Source organism: Apis florea, unplaced genomic scaffold (genome assembly GCF_048593485.1).
Source record: "Apis florea isolate Af1SG1 unplaced genomic scaffold, ASM4859348v1 contig_2350_pilon, whole genome shotgun sequence".
Taxonomy (NCBI): domain Eukaryota; kingdom Metazoa; phylum Arthropoda; class Insecta; order Hymenoptera; family Apidae; genus Apis; species Apis florea.
The window spans coordinates 5,354,438-5,366,994 of NW_028256565.1; the positions used below are offsets into that span (position 1 = coordinate 5,354,438).

The window sequence follows — 12,557 nt, forward strand, 5'->3', positions numbered from 1 at the left end:
AGAGATCGGACGTTATTATCGGAATTAACTCCATTAGAATCAGAGCTTTCCATTCAGTTCAGTCGAGAGAGAGAGAGAGAGAGAGAGGGCGAAAAAAAAATTGTCTCTCGAAAGCTTGGTGCAATTTCGAATCGTTGATTCGTCTCTGGCTTTAATAGATGACTAACGTGCGCCAGAGAGGCGCTCGTTCGAGTTTCCGCGCCGTTATTGACCGTGGCAATAAAACTAGGGGGGTGCAACGTGCAACTCTGCAATCCGATCCCCCATGCGTCCTTGATCCTTTCCCTTGAATATCTTTTTCCGGAATTATCCTTTCCTTTTTTTTTTTTTCTAACGCGCCAGAATTATCATCGTCGAACGAAACGAGAGTTCAAAGATCGATTTTTATTCGATTTCGTGGATTAATCGGTTAATGTTGTGGATGGAATCAACGGAATTAATGAAAATCGGTCGTCGAACGAACGAACAAACAAATGACAGATTTTTAGAGAATGTTCGAGGAATATTTTGCAGATGGAGTGAGGCCAGTAGGCTATTTGCCATCGAGCGAACGCCCGAGCGAATAGAAAGATCGCGCGTGCCAAGTTCACGAAACTCGAAACTATTATTGCCGACAAGATGTTAACGTTTGCCAAACACATGATGATATTCGATTGTAAACTTTTTTACGCGATTTCCATTTAAAACGAGAGAACCGAGCGATTTCGAAACGATTGCGTTTTTTCTCGCGAAATGAGGAGGGAAAGCGGCGCGGGGAGAGAGCTCGATGATTAATTCGCGATCAAAGTCTCACCTAACGTAGAAATGCTCGTCCTCTTCGAACAGCTCGTCATCGATGACAGAGAGCTTGATGGTCTTCTTGGTCTCGCCCGAATCGAAGGTGAGGGTGCCCTTGGCGCTAATGTAATCGGAGCCAGCCTCGGCGGAGCCATCCTCGGTGCAATAGTCGACGGTGCACGGTTTGCTCAGATCACCACCGGCTCTGGTCACTCCCACTTCGAAACTGCCCACGTTCTCCATCACGGTGTAGTGGCCAGGCTCGAAGAAGATTCTCATCGCGTTCACGTTCTCGATCTCGATGCTCTCGGCTTCTTGCTTCTGCAGCTCGGCCTTCACCTCGCTCAAGTCGCTCTGGGCCCTTTCGCTGATCTTCTTGCTCAGATTCCCAGCACCGACCATCTTCCTCGTAGCCTGCACCCTGTAAAACGCTCTGCTCTTCGGCCCCTTGCCGAGCACCTCCTCGTGCGCCATCACTTCCAATTGTTCCAACGGCAAAGTAGGATATTTCTTCCTCAACTCTCTCAAAGTGTTGATGTAGTCTCTCCTCGTCTGCTCGAACTCCTTCGCCTCGGGCGTGTCGGCGTCCATCATGTTGTGAAAACTGTCCTGCTGCGGCTTGATCTCAAGCTCCACCCCGCCATCCGAGTCGCCCGCCTCGGCCTGCACGATCACACCCCTCTTGTTCATTCTGTAACCCTTGTGCAGATACTTGTAGATGAGCAGGCGGCGATCGGCCACGTAGGCCGTGAGCACGGTGGCCGGGAAGAAGGAGAAGGTGAGTATTCCCTCCCAAACTTCGAGCACGCCGGGGCTCGAGACAGCCAGGATCAAGTAGAGCCAAACGTAGGCGAATATGCTCCACGTGGCGGTGACGAAGAAAACTCTCAAATGTTTGATCTTCCTCGTTTCGCCGTTCGGTATCACGAACACGCACAGCGAGATGATGACGAAGAGATTGTACGCGGCCGAGCCAACGATCGTCCCTGGCCCTAATTCACCCGCCTCGAAGTTCTTCGCCCAGATCTCGATGATCGACAAAAGGATCTCGGGCGCGCTACTCCCCAAAGCCATTAACGTTAAGTTGGCCACAGTCTCGTTCCATACTCGCACCACCACGATCTGAGGCTCTTTACCCTGCCGGCGAACAACCAATTCCTTCTCCTTCGAGGTGATCACCTCGATCGCAGCCATGAAACGATCGCTGATAATCGACACGCCGATGAACAGGTACAACAACAGGGAGAAATAGACGAAGCCGCGGAAGATTATGTCGGACAAATTGAGATTCTCCTGCGGCCTCCATATCGGTACCACCAGGCCTGGCTCGCAACGGGTCGAATAATTTCCCGGCATCTTTCCTCCCCGATTTTCTCTCGCGCGCGCGTAACGTCGTAATCGTTTTCACCTTCTCGCCTCGATTCGAAGATTCTCGAATTGTCCGCGATATAATAACGGCTCCGACGATTCTATATTATACCTTCCAAAGGAGGATGAGAGACAAGATTCTAAAGGGAAATCGAATCTTGACGAAAACCTACAATTTTCGATTCCCTAACAGGATCGAATCGCGTTCGATCAAATTATCCGATCTTCCTTTTATCCTCGATGACTTTTTTCTTTTTTTAAACCGTTTTCGAAACATACGACGAACGTACGAACAACCCGCGTCTTCCTTCCTTCGTCCAGTCTTCTCACCACCGTTTCTTTCCCATAGATAACAATATTTTCAACAGTTCCTTCCTTCACGATTTCTACACTTTTATCTCTCTCCTTCTCCACGACACGCACTTTTCACCCTCTTCCTCCGTTTCCGTGTTTTCAAGTCCCCCCCCTTTATCTTCTCCCGGATGTTTATCTTCGAATTGTATGTGTATATAATATATATATATATGTGTGTGTGTGTGCCGATTAAACGGACCGCGAGCGAGAATCGCGCGTGTCACCCTGACGGGACGTGCGACATGGATGGGTCGGGGAATCGGCTACCGAGGGAACCTGCCGATACCACCGCGGCAACGAGCTCCCATCACGAAGAGAATCCTTCGAGCACGGGGCGACAGAACCGTACCGGGCCGTGTTCGAACGAACACTGAAAGAGAAGAGAGAGAAAGCGAGCAAGGAAGAGGAGAGCTAGGTGGGAGTAGACTCTCGGAGCTGCCTAGACGAGGCAGACCTCGCCGCTCTTCATCCCTCCTGTTCTAGCTATCGCTGCGCGCCGCCAACTTTCTCTCTCTGTCTCTTCTTCATTTTTACCTCCCCTCTTTCTCCAACTTTCGCGCACTCGATTCGCCTCTATCGTATTTCGACCATATCCTTTGGATCCTTGTCCTTTCTCTTTTTTATCTCGCCTTCTCTCTTTCTTTCGCGGTATTGTTTTCTCTCTCTCTCTCTCTCTTTCGCTATTCCATTTATTCCACAGCTATCCTTTTCCAGGGGTTTAGACTCGCTCTCGTTCTTCATCGAATCTCTGTCTCGCTCGTGGCCAAGCATCCCTGCCACCCGTACCGGCTAAAAGGTGCGCATGCGTTCCCATCCACCCTCTTCCTCCACCCCAACTGACACTCCTGATCAGCGGGGACACCTCCCACTCTCCGACATATCGCCTCTCTCTAGATGGCTTGGTCAACCTAGGCCAGATCTAACTGGATGGAACGCGGTGGTCGCGTAACACTTCCTTTTTCCACGCCGATTCCCATCCGTTTTCTTTTCTTCCTTTCTTCCCTCATCCCTCATCGCGCTTCATCCTGTCGCTCTTTTAACCCTTAACGATGAATGCATTTTTTATTAAAGAAAGTCAACTTTATTTTATTTATTTATTTCTTTCATTCGAAGAGTCTGCTACGTTATTCTCAGTAATTTAAAATATAAGTGGTATTTTTCTATAATCTCTTCCAATCGTTGCTTAATCTTTTAACAGTGCGAACAACATGAAAATATTCGTGTTAATTCGTTTTAATTACAATCATTTAAATTTAAAATTATTACGCGTCTAGTATTAATATTGTAATAATATATAAGATAAAATATAATAATTTAGTAATTTTTAATAACACGCTAAGATTGTTATTTATTATCATCGAAATTTAAATGAGTTAGAATTTCGTAAAAATACGAAATCTTTTTCTCCCTTCTTTTTCTGTCGTAGGAAGAACGAGGAGAAGAATGCGTAATTAAAGACAGATCTCGACAAATTTCTTCTTTTCATCGTTTTCTTTGTCATTTTGAAGAGGAAGGGAGAGAAAGATTCGCACGTTGTTGATCACCTATCAAACGAATAGCTCCTAAAGTGGAAAACATTCTTTTCGTTTGTCTACCCATCCTTCGCCTAACGAATCCTCGACATGTTTTGCTAGCCTAATGTATCTCGCCACGACAAAGGGGATATTCGATGACGATCCGATGTCGAAAATCCATGGGATTGCGAGTGATAAATACAACTGGATCTTATCCGATTGACTATTATCGATACTTATATCATCTTCAATTCACAATGATTCCTTAACGATCGAGATTTTGTTCCATATATGAAACGAAATATTTTTTCCTCCCAATTGTTCGAATTGAAACTTAAGACTATAGTTAAATTTTACAAGAATTAAATTTAAAAAATCGAATCGAATCATTTCTTTGTATCAAAGAAATGATAGATATGTGATTTAAAACGATCAACGAAATCATTTCGTTCCAAAAGGATCTGAACAAAATACCTAAGTAGTTGTACGTTCGTCGAACGAGTACTTCAACTTCTCGTTACAAAAATCAGACTCTTTGCAGTATCGTCGAGCTATCTCCGATCCAAGTGATCTCGTTATCCGTTAAGGGAGCATTTCAAATACTCGAACGATCTTGAAGATCGATAGTAATTTGATGACAAGCTCGTTAGAAGAATCCTCTTCGATCAATTCGAGAGTAACAAGCTGTTTTCGTTCAAGGATCATTTTAATTCTTTTTTATATAGAAAAAAAAAAAAATCGCAATCTGGCCATTTTAACGACTTCAATGAATGTAATTTATCGTAGATATTCTTAATTGTATCCTTTGCATTCGATGCCAAAGAGATCTAAAATTGTGACAAAAGCTTTAAATTAATGATTGAATATCGCTCTTAAACTCGTCTGTTTCAATATTAATATGTCTACATATGTAAACACATATTTATTGCAAAATTTTCATAGCAAATGTAATATAACGAAAAATTATCTTATAACATTATTATATATTAATATGTATTTATTGCAGAATTGAAAAAATGATTGACAAAACGGAAAAGAGATAAAAAAAAATATATCTAATCTAACAATTCGTAACATTTTTAACTAATATACATATTTGCGTAATGTTGGAAATATCGAAAATAACGAATTAAATCCGAATTCCTTTGCCTAATTAACTTTTTAATTCTGCATATTTCTATCTAAATAAATAGAATTCCTTACTAGTGAATGCAAATTCATAACTGTGTCGCCATCTAGAAATCTAAAATAAAAATACTTCCATTCATTTTTATCCAGTCGATAAGTCCGATATCTAATTACCTTAGATAACTCTATTCTACTGAAAACGAATTTAAAAAAAAAATAATAAAAAATACGTATTATATTATTATTTAAATTATAATTAGCGAATTTATAAACATTGAATCTACTTTCATGAAAGACTATAATAATTTAATTAAAACTATTATATTTTAAAAAATATTGAAAATAATATTACGAAACAAACACTGATTTTACTAATCGCATTATATGCAGTTACAAAAATTTTCTGAAAATAAAGCTATGTTAATAGAAAAGGATGATAATTAATAGAAAAAAAAGAAAAATATTTGTTCAATATTTTTTTTTTCTTTTTTTCTATCCAGCATTTCTTTAAAAAAATGTTATTTTTTTCAAACGATTATATATAATTGAAAGTTATATGATAAAAAGGATAAATTTAATTTATTTGAAGATAAAAAAAAGTATTCGAAATAAAAAATTTGATTTGGTTAATCTCTTTTTATAATATTCACTATTATTAAGGTATTAATATAGTATAAATTATTACACGAATCAAGAATAATCTAATAAAAAAAAAATAAAAATATATTTATTTTATATACAAAAGCAAATATTACCAATTCTTCTTCGTTATCATCTAATTCATCCTTGTGTCGAATAATTATTGCATGACGTCCATATTCTTTTTTCCCCGCTTTGAATTATTTCAGCAATCAACTATTAGACAAAAAAGAAAAGAAAACCAAATGTTTAAAATAAATATAATAAGAATATAAAATAACAATTAATTGTATTAAATCAAATTTTATTTTAAATGATCATTATATGATTTATCGGTAATTCTAAAAATCAAAGGTTTATTAAAGAAAAATTATTGATTATAATAATAATAAAAAAAATTAATAAAGACAAATAATTTAATATGCCTATTATTATTATAAATAATTTAAAACGCGTATTAAATAACGAATAATAAGCAAAGGATGAAAGAATAATTATTGAAATAAATACTACGTAATAGATAAATTATATACCTGCTACGAATTGAAACTTCTAATCGGCACGAATTTCGACGACATAATGACACATCGCGGCACAATTTCGATGTATGGAAAGGAATATAAATATCGATCGACGTTGAACGTATATAAACACAGACCTCCAATTTTCTAAGAATTATTCTAAGAAATATTGCTAGCAATGAACGAAACATAAACATAACGTACAACGAATATTTGAATAGACACATTTAAAAAGAAATACGTAAAAATATTCTAAATACATTTTTGTTAAAAGAAATAAAATCTTACTAGATTTTCATACATATAATTGAATTTTATTCCATTACATTTTTATAAATTTATTGATTAAATTTAATCAATAATCGAGTAATAATCTATGTAAATAAAAATCAAAATAACAAAATAAATGTATAAGATTAAAATATTAAAAGTAATGATTAAAATCAAATTTTGATTCAAGAAATGAGAAAATATTTTATGATACAAATACTGTCAAATAAGCATTGTAAAATGATAAAGAAGAATAAAAAAACTATCTAATTTTGGAATATTATTTAACAAATAATTAAACAAATACTAATTATATAATTAGATTATTGATAATTATCAATCGTATCACAATATCACTAAAAACTATATATATAATTACGCACAATTTTGCCGGTATAACACGCACTGTCACCACATGCTAATAACTGACGCCATGCAAACTAAATTTGTTAGCGGCTTTCTGATTGGCTGAAAAAGTGCTATTTTTTTTTCAAGCGCGCGAAAATTAAATATATATATATATATATTATATTATAAATTATATCATAATATAATATACTCTAATTAATAAAATATATTTTAAATTTCTATTATCAATTTTATGCAAAAATAAGTCTATTAAAAAATATAATAAGAATAAACTATTATAATTAATTTAATATAAAAATTTTCCAAATTAAAAAAACTGGAACTTAAAATTTAACATTTAAAATAAAAATTGATCAAATCTAAAAAAATATATAATATAAATCCATAGTATAAATTTATGCATCATATATAGAAAGAATACATATTTGACACATCATTTAACTTGTATGAATTGAATTTAACATTGAATTTAATAAATTTCTTTTATCTTTAACGATATATAAAAAAAATCTTATAAAGATTGTAAGTACAAAATGGATGAAATAAATATATATGTATATACATGATTAATGATGATATATTGATGACATTTTTTATTTTATTTTTTTCATTCTACGCTTCACATAATATCAAAGAAATTAAGATTAGTGATAGTCTTAATTATTAGTAGCAAAACTGATATTATTTCGATGCGCATGTGGTAATGAACGATTAGAATTAATAAAAATGACAAAAATAATAAAAAAATAATAAAAAAAAGGTTTAAAACAAAGCTGTATAAAAGTAAATTGAATGTAAGCAAATTGAAAAATTAAAAATACATAAAAATCTAAAAATAGCGATGACTGTTCTTCTAGATTCTTTATTATTGGCAGTATACTTCATTAAATATAATGTCTGCATTTTCTTCCAAAAATAATTCATTTCCAAATATTGCTCGACTTTTCAATTTATCGTGAAAAGGATCGTTTCTCGTCGAAAAACGAGAAAAAGACGTAAAAGTTCTGAAAAAGTATATTTTAATATAAATAATGAGATAAAAGAATGAAAAAAAATAATAGTAGATAAAGCAAAATCTTACCATTGAGACTATAAGTAGTCACTTTCATTGCTTTCGGTCAAAGAATTATCTTCTTCGATACTTTTATCTTGCTTTTTTAATATATCAGCAATTTCCATATCACAATTCTTGATTTCTCTATGTTCTTTCACGTATATCGTTGAATCGTTAAATCTCAGGGACAAAAACGGATTTTCTTCAAGATGTAGTTCCCGTAATGTTCTCAATTGCAAAGAAAACAGCTCGTCGATGTTCGTTATGCTATTATTCTTCAGCAAAAGAATTTCGAGAAATTGTGTCCTTTGAATCAACATTATCGGAAGTTTACTGATAAAATTGTTCGAAAGATCGAGTTTCTGCAACGTTTGCAGTTTATCGAAATTATTGTTGATATTCAAGATATGATTATTGGACAAATCTAGCGATACAATGAACGTCGTGAAACAGAAGCTGTCGCTGGTTATTTCCACGATTCGATTATGACTCAAATCCACGTGTTTTACCGAACGTAACGCGCATATATTCGGAATGGAAATAAATCGATTGTGGCTCATTCGAAGTTCCAACAGGGACTCTAAGCCTCTAAAAATGTTCTCTGGAAGCGATTCTATCTCGTTTCTGGATAGATCCAACGAGACAAGATTCGTCGTGTATCTAAACGCGTTCTCCGTAACAGTGTTGATACAGTTACCGGATACGTTCAGATTCAACAATTTTCTCATCTCTTCTAACGACAAGGAGGAATGCTGTTTGCAATTTACACTGCACAATTCCTTGATCTTATTGTTACTTACCGATAAACTTTCAATATTGTATAAAAAAGTTTTTTTTATATCCGAAAACAAGTTATTATGTAAATTCAGATAAGAGATGGTTTCCGGTAAATTAATAAAATCGATCGATTCAATATTATTTCCCGATAGATCCAACGACTTCAAAGAGGGTGCGAATTTTTTTAACGAGATATTCAACTTAGAAATTCCGTTGTTTTTTAAGGACAAACGTTTCAATTTCGGTAATGGATGGAATATTTTATCTATAACAGTTTCATTCCCATTATACTTGTTGTTATTTATAATCAAATCCCGCAAATTATCATGCTGGTTGAACCATAGCATTTTATCAATGGAAATGTTGTTGTTACTCAGGCTTAGAACATTCAGCTTGGTCAACGAGTCGAAAGCTTTAGTAGAGATTTCCGTGATCTCGTTGTCGTCGAGATACAGCTCTTTTACTTCTTCGCTATTAACGAAAAAGTCGCGAACTGTTTTTATACCAATGCGCTCAAAATGTAGTATCGAATTTGATTTACACTCCTCGTATTGTATTATTGGTGGTTCACATTTTTTACACGGAGGAATCGACATTTGGTACATTGGTGGTGCATTGGTGTGGGAAAATATGGGTTGATTATTGTCATCGTATGGATGATATTTGTCATATTGTGGCCGATATTGTCCACCATATACCAATCGCAAACGAAGAAGAATCGCGCCGAGTAACACTGGCCATGATCGCACGAACAACATCTGTAAATTCAAGAGATGTAAAGGATATAACGAAAATGTAAATTGACACATAAAATCGATCTTTCTTTTTTCTTTTTTTTTTTTTTTTTTTTTTCTGTATTTTAGTTAAGAAAGTTAAACTTACCTTAACGATCGTAAGGGATCCGTCGTGAAACACAGTTTTTTACTTCAACACGTATCGAACACTGTTCCGTTGCAAACTGCTTCATTTATCTTCTTATAGTACAACGATAATCCTAGCGAAATTTAACACTGGTGGATGGTCTCAGGAGTGTAACCTAGCGAGGATTGCCCTATAGTTCTAATTAATCGCATAATAATTTTCTTCTTTCCAATATATGTATTCGTTTCTAAGTAACATTGTCAACATCTATGGATAAGATTATAAAAAAGAAGGAGTATACATTTATTTGAACGAACGGATTCGATGATCCTTTTAAAACATATACGTATTAAATTCGTATTCCACTTTCAAGCAAATTTCTTTTCGTATTATGATACGTGTTTACTTTTTACTTTGATTTTCTACGTATACAAATATAGATATTTTCTTTCTCATTGAAAAAGAAAACGTACAGGGTGATAAATGTTATTCGTTCGCCACTTCGCTATATCGAATAATTGCTGAGGTGCATATATCAACTTTCTGCAAAAGTTATCTTTTCTAGCTCACGTTACAAAGTAGCAGAAACATTGTGGCATAATGATAACTTTTGTTTCTGTTAAGAATAAAGCTAAACCACACTGGCAGAGCGAAAAATTCAAACTCAACGAACTCAAATCATCGATAATCAAAATCCGAAAGTTTCTGATTCCGACATTTTTTAAATAAATAAAAAAAAAAAACAATGTTTTCACCACGAATTATAAGAGATATATGTGTATAAATGCGCATAGACATATAATGCATTCATCAGGAAAAATATTCGCATTCGAAGATAAGTATAAATCGAAAAAATTTCAAATGTTCTGTTAACTTATAAAAAATGAAAAATTTTTCGATTAAAATCACCATGAATGTTTTTAAAAAATTATTATATTTCTCGACATTATCTCGTTATTATTTGCTATAAAAATTTTTAATCTTTATCTATCTGTCTGAGTAGTAAGATTTTTAGTTCTTAGAAACGAATCTTATACTTGTAAAAAGATATCGTTCGCATATAACTGATATAAAACAATTCTATATTATTTTCGTTGTAAAAAAAATTTTTTGAAACATATGCATGACAAGGAAGAAAGAAAAAATGAATATTATCGTAAACTGAAATTGTAACGTTTTATTTTTATCTAAAACAACAATTAATAATAATGAATAATGACAGTTTAATAATAATGATAAGCGAGAAATTCAACATGCAAAGTGACAATCGAAATACATTTAATCTTTTAGATTTATTGTTTATCTCGTGTGTGATAATATTCAAAGCACATATACGGTACAATTTTGCGGTATAATTTTTAATATATCTAAATCTATCGACACGATATCATTATTTTTTATATAAAGTTTCTGTAAAGTAAATAATGAATTCAACATCATATCTTCTATTTTTAGAAAATAATTTGACTCTAAATTGAGATATTTCAACATTGACAAGTTTTTATTCCAAGCAAATGGTAATGATTGTAATTTATTTTCCGATAAGTCTAAAAATTCTAGTTCTGTAAACTTGGAAAATGCTTGTTTATCGATGTTATATATTTGATTGCCTCGTAGACTTAACATTTGTAAAGATTTCCCTACACTTATATCTTTTACATTGGTAATTACATTGTAAGCCAACGATAATTTTTTAAGATTATTTAAAGAAATTAAATTTGGAAATTTTTTAAATTCATTTTTACTTAAAATTAAATTTTCTAAAGATGTTGTATATTCAAAGATATCCTCTTCAAACAAAAATCTATTTTGAGACAAATCTAAGGTTATTAACGATGGAATGTTGAGTTTAGGAGGATTCCTCATAGTATTTGATAATGAGAGAATTTTTAGATTTGTAAATTTTGGATCGAACCAGATTGAATTATAAAGAGGATTATTATCCAAATATAATTCTTCCACATTTCTAAAATCGTGTCCAATTAACTCAGTGATCAAATTATTTTCTAAATGGATATTTTTCACATACGGGAATATCGTTCCTATATTACTACTTATATATTGTAAATTAGAATCGGATAAATAAATATTATTTATTCTCGGAAATGATGCTATTATGGAAGTTAAAATATCATTTGTGAAATTTTTCCAAGATAATGTTTTCAAATTTGGAAATTGCCCTTTTATTTTGACGGTATTTTGCGATAAAAGTATTTCATTTTTATTACTTTGTAAATTCTTTTGATAATCGAGAATTAACGTTTGCAAACGATTATGTTTCATTTCAAGATTATTCGGCAAAATTTTATTCCGTGACAGATCAAGACACTGTAAATTTGGAGTTTCGTAAAATATATGGCTAGGAACTATACTTATTTCATTATTTTGTAGTGAAATTGCTTCTATTGTTTTACTTTTAATTAATTCTGTTGGTATACTATTTAAATTTAATCCTTTTAAGTTTATAATTTCCTCTTGAGAACATGTTACAAAAGATTGTTTATCAAGTATTATTTTATCTAAATTTTGTTTTATAATATTTGGATCCCAAGATATTTTGGGGCTGCATTTACTTTTTACGATGGCCAATATCAAGATAAATAATACAGTTTTATATTGAATCTGAAAAAATGGAAAACAATTATAATATAATAGCAACAAATAAGAATATATCGTTATATATTTTGAATTACATCATGTGTCCATGATAATTAAAAAATGTAAATTAATATTTATTATTTATATTAATTTTTCAATTATTAATTTCATAAATCTTTAAAACAATGTGTTAAGTCGAAATAGAATTAAAAAATAATTGGTCGATACATACCATGTTAAACCAATAGATCAATTACTGATAAATATATCTTATTAGTAGCTAAAGACCAGCCAGTAAGGAATTAAAATGTGTTCTGTACAGTTATT

At 33.0% G+C, this 12,557-nt stretch overlaps 3 protein-coding genes across 8 annotated transcripts in view; all 3 read right to left on the bottom strand.

Annotated features, from left to right (window-relative positions):
- Calx (sodium/calcium exchanger 3) overlaps nt 1-2,280 on the bottom strand; it is an 84,318-nt gene extending 82,038 nt beyond the window's left edge. For 4 of the 6 annotated variants that reach the window (XM_086904773.1, XM_086904772.1, XM_086904769.1 and 1 more), the window contains exon 1: nt 794-2,278. In XM_086904773.1, the coding sequence (XP_086760899.1) occupies nt 794-2,133 (1,340 nt within the window). In that variant the 5' untranslated portion in view covers nt 2,134-2,278. Of the gene's footprint in view, nt 1-793 lie in introns of all 6 variants that reach the window. The other 2 variants (XM_086904774.1, XM_086904770.1) reach the window with 2 other exon arrangements.
- Nucleotides 2,281-8,029: 5,749 nt separating this feature from the next.
- LOC147658138 (uncharacterized) lies at nt 8,030-9,529 on the bottom strand. Its single transcript, XM_086904973.1, has one exon. The coding sequence runs from the start codon at nt 9,527-9,529 to the stop codon at nt 8,030-8,032; it is 1,500 nt and encodes a 499-aa protein (XP_086761099.1).
- Nucleotides 9,530-10,792: 1,263 nt separating this feature from the next.
- LOC100865476 (podocan) lies at nt 10,793-12,553 on the bottom strand. The gene is made up of 2 exons (XM_012490533.3): nt 12,463-12,553; nt 10,793-12,254 (listed from the first exon to the last, which is right to left on the bottom strand). The coding sequence occupies exons 1-2, from the start codon at nt 12,463-12,465 to the stop codon at nt 10,953-10,955; spliced, it is 1,305 nt and encodes a 434-aa protein (XP_012345987.1). The 5' UTR covers nt 12,466-12,553; the 3' UTR covers nt 10,793-10,952.
- Nucleotides 12,554-12,557: the final 4 nt, after the last annotated feature.

Excerpts from the sequence above, each read along its gene's own strand:
- LOC147658138 (XM_086904973.1), bottom strand. The coding sequence starts at position 9,529 with ATGTTGTTCGTGCGATCATGGCCAGTGTTACTCGGCGCGATTCTTCTT.